This window comes from Sciurus carolinensis, chromosome 1, assembly GCF_902686445.1.
Source record: "Sciurus carolinensis chromosome 1, mSciCar1.2, whole genome shotgun sequence".
NCBI classification, from domain to species: Eukaryota; Metazoa; Chordata; class Mammalia; order Rodentia; family Sciuridae; genus Sciurus; species Sciurus carolinensis.
The window spans coordinates 21552392-21569217 of record NC_062213.1 but is presented as its reverse complement, the minus strand read 5'-3'; the positions used below and the strand labels follow the sequence as shown (position 1 = coordinate 21569217).

Genomic DNA, 16826 nt, shown 5'->3' with positions numbered 1-16826 from the left:
GATGTAAAATCTGGACTCCTGCTTCATAGTCCAGGGCACCTTGCATAAAACCACTCCCTGGTTGTTCAGGGTGCTAGAGCTGCACTCGCCTATGACTCAGAGAGCTGCCACTCATGTGAGACTGTTTTGAAGCCGTTCCACATTCCACATCTCCTGTTCTTCACTTCCTGGTTCATGTTTACAATTTGGGGGTTCTTTAACATAAAGTAGGATGCGGAGAAAAGTAAAAGACAAGGCGTACCAGAAGTTTCTTCTTTTGACATGGATTTAATATGTCATCACATTTGAGCTGGAAGACAAGCTCTAGACTGCAGGGTGGAGTCTAACCGCGCTCACCCTCCCCTGGGAAGAATGCACTTCAGTTTCTATTTGAGCTGTTTCACTCTCTCTAGTTTTCTGTTCTTAAAGGAGATGATGGTGAAAAAGGAGATCCAGGAGAAGAGGGAAAGGATGGCAAAGTGGGGCGCAGGGGACCAAAAGGTAGGTAAACCCACAGGAAATTGACACTACACTATGAAAGTACTTGTGTTTTACTCTCCTGGTCCTAGCCCTGGCCTTCCTCCTGGAAATTAGCAGCTTCATTATCCTCTTGTCCCCACAACACATGGAATGTATGTCAGACATGAATTAAATCACCATCCAAGGGCTGCTATGAGCCTGCCTGTTAACAAGACATGGACCTATTTCTGCAGCTGCATCCTTAGGGTTGGCCAGAGTGGACACTCTGGGAGCCCCAGTGGAGTAGCACTCTCCAAGAATATCCAAGAAAAGATGAGATTAGGAAGCACAGCTGTGTCCGTGACTGTGACTCCCTTCAGAAACTAAGGCTTAGTGACTTTCTGTGGCTGACCCAGACCAAAAACAAAAAACAAAACACAAAACAACAAAACCAGAAAGAGCTGCCTGATCCATGGATATGTTCGCCTTTCCCCAAGATCACTTTCTTTAACCCCTCTTTTTTTTTTTTTTGTAAAAATGAATAACACAATGGACAAATCCAGGGAGATGAGAGGTGCAGGAGCAAAGGAGATGAGAAGAACACAAAGCTATATTGGAATGTTTCCTTTTCAGAAGGGACCAGGATGAGCCTCCTTAATACAGGGCCTCTGGATTGTCATGCATCTGAACTTTTGAATCACTCCCTGCCAGCTGCTACAAGATAGTTGCCCTTATTTGAAATTTTTTAGCAATCTAAAGGGAAGAAAGAATCATAGGTCCTTGAGGCCTTATTTTGAGAAATGCCCATCTTATTCTAGAAGTATGTATGTCAACTGAAAAAGTATTTTACAAAAATAAAGCTATATTACTTGTAAATATTTTATATTATCATATCTAAGAAAAACAAAATAAATAATACATTAGAAGAATCTGTGATCCCTGACCATACATTTGGAATAAAAACTCATCAAGACAATCTCCCATGTCTCTTTGATCACCAGATTTTATGACTTCACCTTCATCCCCTGTTTTAAAGTGGCTAACATGGGCAAATCTTGTTTTAAAAGAGAGAGGAAATAGAATCCCAAAGTAAAGCCAGAATGGACGAAAAGGAACAGATTCAGAAAAGAGGACAAGAATCCTTCCACTCAGCCCTTATCTAACATTCAAATATTCAAATTGAACATCCTCTGCTGTGGTCATCTAGAAATACTGTACCATCAAGTATTTTAATATCATCATGTCCAGGATTGTCATATTAGCCTATTATTTCATTTTCATAATTATATATATATATATATATTTATATAACTATTAGAGTAGATAACACAAGATATAAATCAGATATCACAGGCAGAAGAATATACTTTTTGTTATTTCTTTTTGGTAAATATCACATGTTAGTCACACCCTTAAAGGGAAGATAAAACTTTATGTTATAAAAACAACATACTTTGTTTTTCAGGAATTAAAGGAGAACTGGGTGATATAGGAGCCCAGGGCAATATTGGCAAGTCTGGGCCCATTGGCAAGAAAGGTAAACTGCATTTTACTTTCCCAGTGGCAACTAAAAGTAAATTGAACATATCACTAATATATTTTAAGATTTTGTGTGATGAAAATGATACCTTTTCTCTCTTTTTAAAGATAAGTTCTGTCTTTCTGTCTTGGCTCTTACACAAGCAATATATCTCACAGCTCAAAGAAAGAAAGTCCTTGAGCAAAATTAAACAAGATTTCAGGGACACCTTCAAGCCTAAAGTTCTAGTGGTCTCTATATTAAACTTCCTTTCAGATCCACTCATTGGCTACTAATCCTTGAAGCAATTAAAATGATATCACAGTTATTCATAAAACATAAAGCCAGCTGAGAAGAATATAACTTTCTTTCCTAATTTGAATGAAGTAACTAATGATTCTATACCTGTGACCTATTATCAGGAGAGGAACTCGAGGTATATATGGGCAGCCCCATCTGAGTGCAGACATGTTCTGATTGAACATAGTCACTATCTCAATATTAGAAAACAGAGATAGTCTCCTCTTTATTCTCTAAGCAATCCTTCCCTATCCTCTTCTCCCAAAACCCCACCATAGTGATAGGTTCTAATTGCTTCTGGTATTCAGTAATTCAAACCTACAGGCATTGTTCGACTTGGTTTGGGGATACAAAGCTGAACGAAATCAAAATTGTATAGCAAAGAACTCAGAGACTGTTCAAGAAGATAGAAATTTCTCAAGAAAAATTATAATACAGTATGGCGTGGCTACTACAGGGGCCATGTGGGGGAGTAAGGCAAAACTGTCATGAGGAAGCATGATCTACTTCTTGAGGGAATGGGGAGAAGGTGTTTGAGGAAGATGCGGGAAACATTTGTACAAAGTCAACCATTAGGGAAGCTCAGTGGCATGGGTACTACCATTTCTGCCCCTTCTGTTTTTTCGTAAATGCTGAGCACCTGCAAAGTTTAACAAGTGCCCTGCTGTGGCCCACAGGGTGTTCCTGTAGACAGGGTGATAGTTGGGAGTCTGAGCTGAGGCCGTGGCCCTTCTCTTCCATTCTGGAACTCAGTTGGTACTCTCTCTCTCCATTCTTTTCCAACTGATTCCTTTGAGGAATTTCCTTAGGTCACATTTGAAGGCAGGGATGGAGAGCAGTGCACTGAAAAGAAATTGCTGTGGTAATTTTTGATCCAATGGTTTGGACTGCACATTCACCTGTATTGAAGTCCTTGTAGGTGGGGAAGAGCTACACACCCTGCTCAGGGTTCACAGGTCCTGCTGCAGTCTATGTCTGTGGCTAAGGAAGTTTTGACTTCAGAGCTCCTCATTTGCATGGTTCCCAAGACCCCTTAGCAAGCCCCTCATTTGCATGGTTCACATGGCCATATGTCTTGGTAAAATTTATAAAGTCAGGCATTTTACCTCAGTTGGTTCAAACAATGCTGTTCTTCCATCAAGCCTAGCTTTGTCAATGTATTTTTCCTAATTGCCTCTTCCAGTAAAATTTTAATACCATTTGTGTACTATATATTCATTTATGTATACTTGTATATATTTATGCTTTATATATTTTAACCAGTATAATTTTTCACCCCCAAGAACTGACATTTGTATTCTGGAGGTGATGTTACCCATCAAGAAAGTGTGGCTTAAGGCCGCTCTCCCCTGCTCCAACTGGTGGCCTGGGAGTGGATACAAGGCATTTGGGACACTAGCTAAGAGGAGTTTGAATGGGTAAAACCTTAAGTTTGAACTTAATGAGATACATTTACATAGTCTGAAGTTACTTCCAAGTACAATCAAGTTATTGCTAGCAAGTCCAATGTAACAATAACCTCCAAGCATAGTACTACCACTTACAATGCAGGTCTATCCAAAGTCATGGTGCAAAACCACTGGTCACAGGTCAGATCATCATCTCAATATGTCCTGGAGAATCTGCCACAAGAAATGTGTAGTTTGTAACTTAAAACAAAACAAAAAAAAAAAAAACAGGGCCAGAGCAAGTATGTGGAAAGTTTTTCCAAATCCAAAGCTTTCGTATCAATGAAAAAGACGTTTGCAGGGAAATATTTTCAATTTGTACAAAGTTTCTTACTTTACATATGTCAGTAATAATTTGTAAAGGTGAAAGAAAATTTTGACAGTAATGAAAACAAAATTCAGACTTCTGCTGTGGTCCAGGAGGAATGGGCCTGCATTAAGTTGTTCTTTCTGCTAAGTGTGATTATTTAGGTCAAAAAAAGAAATCATATACATATTTAGAGGCATAAGAGGCTATCAAAATGAATAGGACTTTAGGAGCCATGATCTGGAGAAGGGAATCACTGGATAAACTGTTTCTCAGAAATGCAGGCCATGTTCTTAGTTGGTGCACAGATCTGCAATGAGCATATCTATACCTAGGAGGGTGTAGCCTGAAAGGAATATATTGGACTTCAAGACTTCTGGAAGTTGGCCATGATAGAGGAAGACGAGACCCATCTAAAGACTCCACGTACTGCCCTGGAGACATCTGAGGTGGAGGACGAAGGCAATCCACTGACAGGAACAAGCCCAGAAGTGCAGGGCTTCTTAGGCACTGCACACTTCCCAAAATGTAGATATGTCAAGTTTATGGAGTTCCTAACAAGCAGAGCTGGAGTTAAAGATCTTGGGTCAAGTTTTAAACCTCTCCTAAAACAAGAACAAGTGACATGGGGAAAGTGGTAGATGACAGAGACAAGAAAGGGCAGAGCCTCCACATGATTGGCAGAAGCTCAATGTGGATGAACTCCCAGAAATGTTGAGCAGTAACAGTCTGGAAATGACAGGGTTAACTACACCTATCTCCCCCAGACCTGCTCCTCCTTAGAGGCTCTAGTACACATACACACCTCTGTCTCTGTCCTCATTGCCATGGCCATTGGCTCCTGTGTTTCCCCCTGATCCTCTGGGGGTAAAACATGAATGACAGATTCACTGGGTCAGTTTGCTTAAATAAGTATAAGCTTTACTTAGGGATCCTAATTTTATCCTAATACCTGTTATGTAGCAGAAAGTTTCCAAAAGTTTGATGCATTAAGAATTTTTAAAAAGAATAATAAAACACATTAATTCCCACAATGTGACTTTCTATTCTACTCCTTAGTCCTATAAATGCCATTTTCCCTTAACATCAATTTCCACTATTGGCTACTAAGATTTCCTTCTTCTCCAAAGATATGTCATCAAAATTTATGATCATGTCCTCAAATTTAAAAAAAAAAATGGAGATGCAGTGTTCTGGGCCACCTGGATTAATTTAATGTTTAATCTCTACTTTGATATTTATCACTCTCATTTTGATGATGGCCCTTCTAAGTCTTTCACTGACTTGGATTAATCTTAACTTTTTAGGCTGACCTTAATGTTGTCACTCGCATGGGTAAGGTGGCTTTCTGGATGTCAATATTTCATTTTAGAAATAACAAATAAGAATGATTTAGTATAGGTAAATTCAATCTCACAGCAAAATAAATGTTTTTACTTGAGATCAATAATCTTTTTACATTGAAAGCATTATGGGGTTTTTTGTTTGTTTGTTTGTTTGTCTGAATGTGACCTCTAAGTTGTCAAACTTAAGACCGTACTTATAGACACATTCCGCTCATGGATCAAAATAAGTTTTGTAGATGACCTTAACCATAGTGAGTTTTGGAGAAAAGGATGCACTAATCCCAGGTGTTCTGTGTACCAGCTAAGATCCTGTCCTGCATTCCTCTGCTATAACTCAGGTGTAGGACAGAAGCCAGATCAGTTGAGCATCCTCCATGAGTCAGTCCAATGCTCATGCCTATTGTGGGACTTATCCAGAAGTAGAATCATAACAGAACTGGAATCAATCTTCAATACATGTTGAATTAAAAGGGATTCATGTGCAAATAAAATACAAATTTTGTAAAAATGAAAATATTAAACTCATATTCATGATATTCATATATTTATTGGTGATGATAAGGACTGCTATTACCTTTCATTTTTTTTCTTTTTTTATTTTTAATGGACACCTAATTTATTACCTAATTTATTCTCCCGATGATCTTATCATTGCAGATACTGTCATTTCCACTTTAAAAAAATAAAGAAATAGAGATGAAGAAATTAAGTAACCTGCCCACTTTTAGCAATTAAACAGCAGAGCCAGGATTTAAACTCTGAATTGTGGGACTTCCATGGTCTCACTTCACCACACTGCTTTGATGTTCCCATTTGTCATGAGAGGAAAGGAATTAATATCAAAATACTAGGAAGCAATCAGAGTGTTGACATATTCTCAGAAGAAAAGCCACATGCCAATTTAAGAAGCTGCTTCCTGCATTTTTAAGATTCAGCTGACTGCTGCAATGTAGGCTTCTCTACTGTGAGCCACAGGCTGGCATCTTTTCCTCTCCTGATGAGATTCTAGAAAGATTTTCACTTATTTCACTGTTCATACATGATATTGTCGATCTTTTCTCCTTGTTTTCTTATATATGCTTTCATTTTCTTAAAATCTCATCATTTTTCCAAAGCAAATACAATATTCCTCCCTTATCCCCAAAGGATATATTTCAAGACCTCCAATGAATGATTGAAATTGCAGATAGTACCACACCCTATATATATTATGCTTCCTCTTATAAATACACACCTAGCATAAAGTTTAATTTATAAAATTAGGCAAAATAAGCATAAATGATAATAACTTAAAATAACAATATACTGTAAAAATTATGCAAATGTGGTCCTTTTTGCTTCCTCTCGCACTCTCTCAAAATATCTTATTTTATGGTATTCACACTTCTTGCGATGATATGAGATGATGTGATGCCTATAAAATAAGATGAAGTGATGTGAAAACATTGGCATTATGACATAGCATTAAGTTACTACATAAGTGTTACTTGAAAACTAGCACTACACTATCATGGCAGTTCATCTGAAAACTGAGATGACTCCTGAGTGGCTAATGGGTAGGTAGCACATACAATGTGGATACTATGGACAAAGGGATGAGTCACATTCCAGGGAGGATGGAGCAGGATGGTTTGAGATTTCATCACATTCTTCAGAATGGCATGCAATGTGAAAATTAAAAATTGTTTATTTCTGGAATTTTCCATTTGATATTTTTGGACTGCAACTGACCACAGAAAACTGAAACCATGTAAGCTAAAACTGCAGAAAAAAAGGGAAGTACTCTTCTCTATTTATATTTCTTGTATACCTATTGTGGGACTTACCCAGAAGTAGAATCATAACAGAACTGGAATCAATCTTCAATACATGTTGAATTAAAAGGGATTCATGTGCAAATAAAATACAAATTTTATAAAAATGAAAATATTAAACTCATATTCATGATATTAATATATTTATTGGTGATGATAAGGACTGCTATTACTTTCCATTTTTTTCTTATTTTATTTTTAATTGATACCTAATGATTTTACAATCTTATGGGGTAAAATATATTGTTATACATGTATACATTGTGTAATGATCAAATGAAGTTAATTAGCATACCATTACCTTAAACATTTATTGTTGTCTATGTGATGAAACATTCAAAATCTTATCTTCTAGCTATTTTGAAATATACAATCCATCATTATTGACTATAGCTACCCTACTGTGTGATAGAACCCCCAAATTTATTCCTCCTCTCTAGCTGCAACTTTGGACCCATTGACAACCTCTCCCAACTTTTTCCTACTACACTGTAGTAACAATCCCTCTGTTTCCTACTTCTGTGAGGTTGAGTTTTTTAGATTCCACTTGTGAGTGAAATCATGCAGTATTTGTCTTTCTGGATCTGGTTTATTTCACTTCGATAACATTTTTCAAACACTCTACTTTTGCTCATTAAGTCATTGGTTAAATCATTTGGGACCTATAGAGTCAGACATGGTTGGGTTTGAACACCAATCCTTCTATTTAATTGTTGGATGTCCTTGAGGAAGTTCTTTGCTTCTCTGACCCTCAGTTGCTTCACTTATAGAATACAGATAATCATAGTACCTCGTTCACAGGATTTAATCTGATAACATGTGTAAAGTGTACGGAATGGTACTTGGCAACTGATTGGCCTTAAGTAAATACATGTTCCCTTTCCTCCCTTAATATATTCTGAAAAATATGTTCTTTTCCAATTTGCATATAAGGAAATAAGGAATTCACAGGAAACAACCAAGCTGTGAGCAGACCAATCTTCCTCAGTAAGGTGCTCAACATATTTCCATGCTCTTTCCCCAACTGCTATATGCTGTCCAAGCCCTCACTTCTATCTTCTGATGCTGAAAATTTCAAAGCCAAGTTCAAAGGCTACACACTCCCTCTTGCTTCCAGCTGACACACTTGTGCTTCTGGCTCCCTCTCAGGGTGCGTTATCTTTGTCCAATGTCTCTCTCACAACATTTTCACCTTCTAGTATCATTGCCTTTACCGCGGTCTCAATCTCAAGTTCTGAGACGTTCCTGTCCACACTTAAATTACATTCTGGAAAAGCACACATCAGACAGTGATGTGAGGAGAGCTAATGGGCATCCTTAGTGCCAGTGATAAAAGGCACCCTACAGGCTCTGGAGTGGCTTCGATTTTTCCCTGTAACTGGTGAAGGATGAAGTTAGAACATCCTTGCTGACTCTTCCCTCCTCTTTGCAATTCCTGGCTGCACCAGGCTCTGTTGGGGTTAAGTCCCATGTTCCTCCTAGACTGAGTGACCTTCAGCCTGTATTTATCCCTCATCTGCTCTTTTTATTCTTCTCCAAGATCACAATTGAAACATTAAAATCTATTTTACTTCTCTCAGGGTCTTCTCTTTTGATCCTCAAGAATCTCTATCAAACATTTTCTCTTGTAAATCAAAAGATTTTTTTTTCAACTATGTGGGTTTTGAGAGCTAATTTTGAAGTTAAAAAATCAACATTTTTTTTCTCTTTGTTTCAAAATTCTTAATTCTTTTTTTTTTTTTTTTTTTTTTTTGTGGTGCTGGGGATTGAACCCAGGGCCTTTTGCTTGCAAGGCCAGCACTCTATCAACTGAGTTATATCCCCAGCCCAAAATTCTTAATTCTTTAAGAATCATTTTTGGGATGTCTCTGATTGAATAAGAATGTAGTCACATACAAAGAAGAGCACAGAGGAAAATTATCAGTATAATATATTTGACATGACTTTATGGTATAGACATTGGCATGTATCACATCTCTCCTGAAAATTGTAAAACCTTTGAGTCAGAGGTTTAATCTTGTCTCCCTGTTTATCCTCTTCTAGCCTTTGTCTTGCATAGAGTAAATAATAAATATTTGTTGAATTAAATTGAAAAAGCACAACACATGTTTTTGAAAATCCAAGGGCAAAGCTGCAGAATAACTTGGGGCTTAATAAACACACTGACACTGCAATGTGGTAACCAACTGATCCAGATTTGCAAAGCAATGGTATTTTTAAAATTAAAAACATACTGAGAATTCTATTAGCTTTGTTCAGAAGGCCACATTGTAAAAGAACATGCGGGTAGGACAGATACCACAAATTCAAACCTTTCTTATACATCCTGCTGGGATTCTACGTTCCATCTAAAGAAATTTTGACTCGTTTGATTATCTGTGCCTATACAGCCAAATTAGAAGCAAATTACTTATCTAAAGCCAAAGCATATTAGTTAGAGATATTGCCAATGAAATTTGAAACACTGTTTCTTTTGAGTTTAAATGTGTACAATATTTTCTGCTTAAAACCTTTTTGCAAGATGCCATAACACATGCCTGTAAACCCAGAGATGAGGGAGGTGAGGCAGGAAGATCTTGAGTTCAAGGCCAACCTCAGCAATTTAACAAGGCCCTCAGCAACTTAATGAAGCCCTGTCTCAAAATAAAAAATAAAAAGAACTGGGGATGTAGTTCAGTGGTTAAGTGTCCCTGGGTTCAATCCACAGTGCAAAATAAATAAATAATTTACCTTTTAATTTCATTATGCTGTTCTGTCGCTGCTGCTGCTGTTTTATACAGGTGACAAAGGGGAAAAAGGTTTGCTTGGGATACCTGGAGAGAAAGGCAAGGCAGGTATGGTATACTCATTTTTCTCCTGGATTTCTAGTATCATCCCTAAAATGTTCATCTCAAAAATGAATGTTTTTTTAAAATTACTTTTAGTGTGCTTAACCTTACTTCTCTAAGCTAGAGGAAAGGGGAGAAGGGAACTTTCCTTTCTACCCACTGGTAACTTTCCACGCCCTGGGGAAGGAGATGAGGGTGCATTCCATGCCCACCATGCTTATTGTGAAAAGCAAACCCAGCAAGTCAGGAAGCAGCCCCCAGTCTCTGGGACCCAGGGAAGATCAACAGAACCTGTGTCAGCATGCCATGTCTCACATGCCACCAGCATCTCACCCAAATGCTGGCCTGATCCCGAAAGGCCCCATGGTTCCAGAATGCCCTCCATGGCCAGGGAGTTACGCTACTATTCAATTTTATTTCCAGAGAAAGAAGGTAGATTGTTCTGGGGGAATTTCAGTGGCTTCTATTCACAGAGGTGTGGTGAAGACTAATTCAAAGAACTGTTTTCATTCCTTCTATTTAATGGAGAATATGGATAAATTAAGCCACAGAATTTTTTTGTTGTTGTTCCTTTGACAAATAAAATTGTTTTTAGTTTTTACACGACCAAGAACAAAGAAAACAAATGTTTACATGAAACAGACGTTAAATAGAAAAAGGGAATCGTTTGAGTTTTATATTATTTTCTGTATAATTGCTTCTCTTTCACAATTTCACAATTTCCAGCAGGTAGTTGAAAAGGTAGGTGAGAAAAGGAGAATGAATGGCAAATTAAAATCATAGTTAACTAACAAACTGGACAGCTGGTTTTTAAAATTATGAATTGGAACTACTTCTGGGATTTAAACTTAGACACTGAAACATGCGAGCTGTACTTTAAATGAATGATCAGAATTAACATTTGATCAAATCATGAAAAGTTTCTCCTCTCATTGGAGACCTTGTGAGCTAGTGCATAATGCAGCAAGAAGATATCCTGGGTGTTTTAAGGAAGCTGTAAGAATTTTATTCTGAGATTGAGCAAACAAGTTCTATGTTCTACAAAAATGCCAAATGGTTCTCCACACATGTTTGGTGGTTTGTCATATTTATTCTTCTTTTCAAAAATTTAGTTTAGATTTTTTCAAATCATTTCAAACATTCAAAATGATATATCCTGGATTCCTAATGATATAAATTGGCAACCTTGTTTTAAACAAAATGTTAACTGTATATCCATTCAGAGAGCTATTACCAGACTAGAAAAGGACAGTAAATATTGGTAAGGGGACAAATGCCCTTTGTAACTGGTCTGCATTTACTTCCACATGAATTCACAGTTTTTGTCATTTAAGGTACTGTCTGTGATTGTGGAAGATACCGGAAAGTTGTTGGACAACTTGATATTAGTGTTGCTCGGCTTAAGACATCTATGAAGTTTGTCAAGAATGGTGAGCAAGTTCTTTTTACTTTGGGCTATATATCTGTCAATTTAGTCTCTTTCAACCCTACATTCCGTAGCAGGAAAGTTTGGAAAAAGACCTACTTGGAGATTGTCACCAGTCTAAAGACCTATCAAAATGTTGAATATCCACTGAGACTCCAAGACATTGTAAGTCCACTACATAGATTCGTGCATATGTATGGTGCCTCTTGGTTAAAAAAAAAAAAAGAAGAAGAAGAAGAAAAGAAAGAAAGAACAAAAAAGAAAGAAAGAAAGAAAGAAAGAAAGAAAGAAAGAAAGAAAGAAAGAAAGAAAGAAAGAGTGAGTCTCAGGAAAAGAGGTGATAACGAGTGATTTCCTTAAGCAGTTGAGATAGTGCACAGCTAATAGCAGTATTTCATTGAATGTTTATAATGATTGTTATGATGTACTTATTGTGATTAAAGTAAAGCTCAGAGAAAGTATCTTGTCCACAGATAACAGACCTCACAAGCAGTGGAACAGGGATTTGAATACAGGTTTTCCTGGCTCCTTTTACCCCACAGTAAAACTCAGTACAAACCTTATGTTTCTCTAAATTTTGAAATTTCCTATATTGGTCATTTTTGTTGTCCTTTGTCCATTTCCCCATAACTGTTATTAGTAAGGTCCTTAGGAAGAACCTTCAGAGAAAGTGTTATTGAGGGACCTGTAGTTATTATTACAACTGGTTTTGTTTTTTGTGCTTTTATTTATTGTAATTCACATATGTATGCTGTGTATTACAGGAAGCACACAGCTGCCATCTTGTGTTCATAGTTATCTGGTAATACTAGAGGCATAGGAAGTACTTAATTTTAAATAACCACCTTAATTACAGCTCTGGTTGTAACCCCATTGAAGATTTTGTGTCTGATATGACTTAGACTGTCATGAATAAACCAGACCTCATACAACACAGAGCAATAGTCACAGACTTCTTTTAAAATTAAAGTTATAGACCCCAAATATACATGTAGATGTCCCTGAAGCCCAAAGCATGCGTTCCATTGTATGAGCTCAGAATGACTCTGGGTCCCTCATTCTATTGGAAACTCAATCAGTAGCTTGGTCTCCCTCTTATACCTGGGTAACATATGGACAATCTCTATCAGTGTACAAGTTCACAGCCTAAGAATTTTGCCCAAAGTTGACAAGGTTCTGTATTATTCTTCTATCTGTTCATCCCCTGGAATGTTCCACACAATGAGGTTTAAGAGTATCAAAGACATGAGCCTTATCCTCAAGACATTCACAGTTGAGTAGAAGTGACACTTGGGCAAACAATTAGAGCAAAATGTGCAGAGAGCTGTAAAGAAGGAAGTGGGAGAGCAAAGAAAACACAGAGAAAAACAGAAGAATCCCATGTCTATGCAGGGGCATCAGAAAGACTGCTTATAGGAGAAATCATTTCCCTTAAGATCTAAATGTGAATACGGTTTGTCAGGTAGAAAAGCAGTAAGAAGACTTTCCAGGCACAAAAGTCACAGAAGGGGAAGACAGAGGGGGACAAGATCATGGACCAAGTATAGCTAAAACATAAGCGGGGCTGGGAAAATAGTACGGGATGATCTGGGTTTTTACATAGCAAGTCCTTGTCAACAGAGCTCCCCGACCGACAGCTCTATGGGAAGTTGAGCAGGCAGAGAAGGAAGGACAAATGGTAGACTTTCATTTTCCACTTAATGTTTGTTAAAAAAAAAAAAAAAAAAACAGTGATGCTCTCATGACAGGACCTTGCAAAATAATTCTTGAATGCTGAACAAATGAAATTAAATCTGTCTATATTTTGGTCAAACTTGCCTCTTGTCTTTTGGAGATGCATAATGATACTTTTTGTTTCCTCCCTAATTAGTCATTGCAGGGATCAGGGAAACTGAAGAGAAATTTTACTACATTGTACAGGAGGAAAAGAACTACAGGGAATCCCTCACCCACTGCAGGATCCGGGGTGGCATGCTAGCCATGCCCAAGGATGAAGCCATCAACACCCTTATTGCTGATTATGTTGCCAAGAGTGGCTTCTTCCGGGTGTTCATTGGGGTGAATGACCTTGAGAGAGAGGGGCAGTACGTGTTCACGGACAACACTCCGCTGCAGAACTACAGCAACTGGAAGGAGGGGGAGCCCAGTGATCCCTATGGTCATGAGGACTGCGTGGAAATGCTGAGTTCAGGTGGATGGAATGACACCGAGTGCCATCTTACCATGTACTTTGTTTGTGAGTTTGCCAAGAAGAAAAAGTAATTTCCCTCATGCTACCCAGCTGTAGTTCCCTGTGGTTACCACTTGTCTTCCTAATTACACTAAATTCACTCTGACTCAAGACCAATAGGAAATTGGAATTCTAGGTCTTGGCATCTCCAACACCACGCTCTTCTGTGACATATTTGTCATGTTTGTATGTAATATATCATTGACCCAATAGCTCACCAGACGACATGGGTCCTGAGAGAGAGTTTGAATTACTAGTTGAGCAGGAGGTGTTTGTCTATGCTCACATGAAGTGTTCACTTGGAATTTGCTCTGACACCTCTCCTTTAAGCCCCTTCCACTGTGGGTAGTTGACCAGTTGGTTGGAGATGATTAGGTTGATTGGTCATGAATAAGCTAACCTGCCCTTGCTCAAAGCCAGATACCCAGGAAGGACTTCTGTGAGTATTGCCAAGGTATTACCTGTTTTTCAATCCAAATAGTTGACCAGTCACTCACTGTGGCCTTGATCAAACTTGGAAGTTCCCTTTGTTTACCCAGGCATAGAAATACTTAACCCCAAACCTCTCTATGAGGAACTCCTAGCTCTGTTCCAGATCACGTGGGCTCAGAGACACTCCTTTTGTGCTTCTGATCTGTATCCTTCACTGAAGAATACCAGACTAGAGACTTGGACCTGTTCTGTAGACCTACATATTCATTTCAGGCCCCTAGATATTAACCTTTGGACTTAAGTAAAAGGGAACTCTGAAAATTGAAAAGAAAAAAGAAAGTATTTTCAAACAATGTATTTTATAGTCAACCTGATAAATTGCTGCCTCCCATTAACACAGCTCCGTTTTTCTTCATTACAAGTTTATTCATATAGACTTTCCTCCCCTTAAGCATGGAGAATGAGGGAGGGGTTGTGAAGTCTTCAAAAAGTTCTAGAGGCTATAACTTGCTACCATCACCGGGTCTGCAGGTGCCCTCCCCCTTGCCTCCAATGTGTCACTCAGTAACATTTCATGGGAAGCCCTTCACTCTCTACATACTTATGGGGTGAAAAAATCCATTCCAGAGGTCCTTTCCTACTGCTTGGACATCACAGGTCTGTGTCTGGCATGGAATTTGGAACATGTGTAGAATTCACATTTATTAAGCTAGTAAAATTCTGCCTCAAACGGCAGACTGAATCTCAAAGCAGTTTTCACTTGGCATTTAAAAGTAAACAGTTCAACAAAACTCTAGATTATCCTCTTATAAACTGATGCTCCAGTTATGGTTTGTGACATAAGATTAGACTAAAATGCTGGCAAAAGGGTTAATGAAATAAGAAAAACTGATCAACAACATATGTTCTCCTTAAACCATCTGTCCATGATTTTTCCCATGACTGGTTATGAGTTAAGATTTAATGAGGTTAGTTCTGTGGGGTCAGCAAGGGCCACAAACTCAGATCCTACAGGGGGTAGACCAACAACATACGTAAATGAGGTGGAACAGGGGAAGACCTCAATACATGAACACAATTGCTCTTCTGAAGGAGCCACCTGCTCCTCAGCCTCTGCTAATGTTGCCATAGAGTAACTCCTGTTGCTGTATAAGACCTGGCATTTGAAGAGAAGTCAGAAAGCTGGAACTTTATATCTTCATATTTTTAAATGCTGACAGCTAATCAATTTTTAACCTAGATTTTAAAGTCATACAAAAAAGTCTACTAGCCAAAATTGTGATCTTTCCATTTCTCACTTCTGAGGCAAAGTTCTGAAGACTCTAATCATATTGAAAGTCATTAGGATATGATGACATGAAAGTCAAGGTCTCTCATTAATGTCTTATTCAAGTCACCTTAATAACAGAAATTTGTCAGGTTATGGAGTTCATTACTTAGTCCCTTTTGAGAATGTGACATAGGCTATTTTGAGGACTGGACAGACTTAATAAAAATTATAAAACAGGACAACATGCCCAAACCTATGTCCTTGGATAGAATGCCAGCCAAGATCATTAGGAACAGGAACACCTAGAAATACATGGAGGGAAAGGGATAAGAGAGGAGGGAGGAACAGACAACCACCTAGCCTAGGAAAAGCTCCCACTGGGATCCATATTCTGATTTGTTCTGGGTCCCCCAAAGTATGAATGTTTATTATGCATAGTGCAAATGCTATCATTCTGTTATGAATATTATAATACCAACAGAAGTTCATTCAATGACTCATCTTTGCTATGGATGTTTTCAAGAGATAACAAACCTTCGAAGAGTAAGATTCACACTGAATCCTTGCCTGCAAGAAATTTAGAAAGCATCACACATTTAATTGGAATTACTATGAAAACCTACATTTGTGAAGAACTTTTGCTTTATGAAATGCCTCTGCACACCATTGTTCCTTTGATCCTGATAAAGCTTGTGAACTATGAAGCATAGACGTTTACTGTCATTTTCCCAATGAGAATACTGAGGTCCAAGGAAACAAGAAAATTTAATAAAATAGACTTTGGAAAAAAAAAAAAGCAGGCCTCCAACCTGCTGATTGAAACTGCCAATCCAGTGTACTTTCTTGTCCAGCCTATGTCTGTTGATTTAACATTGAATGGGAAGTTCATTCTCAGTGCCCTGTGATAGCAGGGTCTCAAATAGTCCATCTCTATTATTTTTCCAAGGAAAAGACAAAGGTTAATTAACAGAGATGCAGGGGATTCAGAAACTTGCCTTAAAGATTCAGTGTTCACTGGTTTCTTTTTAAATTCATGAGTGCCAATATATGATGGTAGTGTTGTGAAGGTGACTTAGTACAGGTTCAGTACATTTTTGCAGATATCTACAGATAGAAGGAAATCATATTAGATATATGAAAAAAATCAAGATTTTTCTAAAATAAAATTGATTGGGTAATTATTTCTCCATGCAATAATTCACTAGAGAAGTCCCATAAATACTCAGTATTTAAAATCAATTTTGTTCTCAACAAATGAGTTTATATTAAACTTTTCAGGATTACATCTGGGTATCTCCCAAGGACTACATAAAGTTTCAAGGAGAGAAATGGTTTTTAAGGTGTGCACAAACTCACAATCCTGCCTTTTCAAAGCAACACATTCTTTAACCAGGCTGGAAGAAATAGCCTAGATCTAGTCATTGTTCAAACACAGTGGAAAGGCGAATACCCCAGGTGGAAAGAGATA

The 16826-nt window shown here is 37.9% G+C and overlaps 1 protein-coding gene across 4 annotated transcripts in view; it reads left to right on the top strand.

Annotated features, from left to right (window-relative positions):
• Colec10 (collectin subfamily member 10) overlaps positions 1-16136 on the top strand; it is a 36362-nt gene extending 20226 nt beyond the window's left edge. For 2 of the 4 annotated variants that reach the window (XM_047538625.1, XM_047538609.1), the window contains 5 exons: positions 393-480; positions 1904-1975; positions 9953-10006; positions 11335-11430; positions 13297-16136. In XM_047538625.1, the coding sequence (XP_047394581.1) occupies positions 393-480; positions 1904-1975; positions 9953-10006; positions 11335-11430; positions 13297-13688 (702 nt within the window). In that variant the 3' untranslated portion in view covers positions 13689-16136. The remainder of the gene's footprint in view (positions 1-392; positions 481-1903; positions 1976-9952; positions 10007-11334; positions 11431-13296) is intronic. The other 2 variants (XM_047538631.1, XM_047538618.1) reach the window with 2 other exon arrangements.
• The last annotated feature ends 690 nt before the right edge of the window (positions 16137-16826 follow it).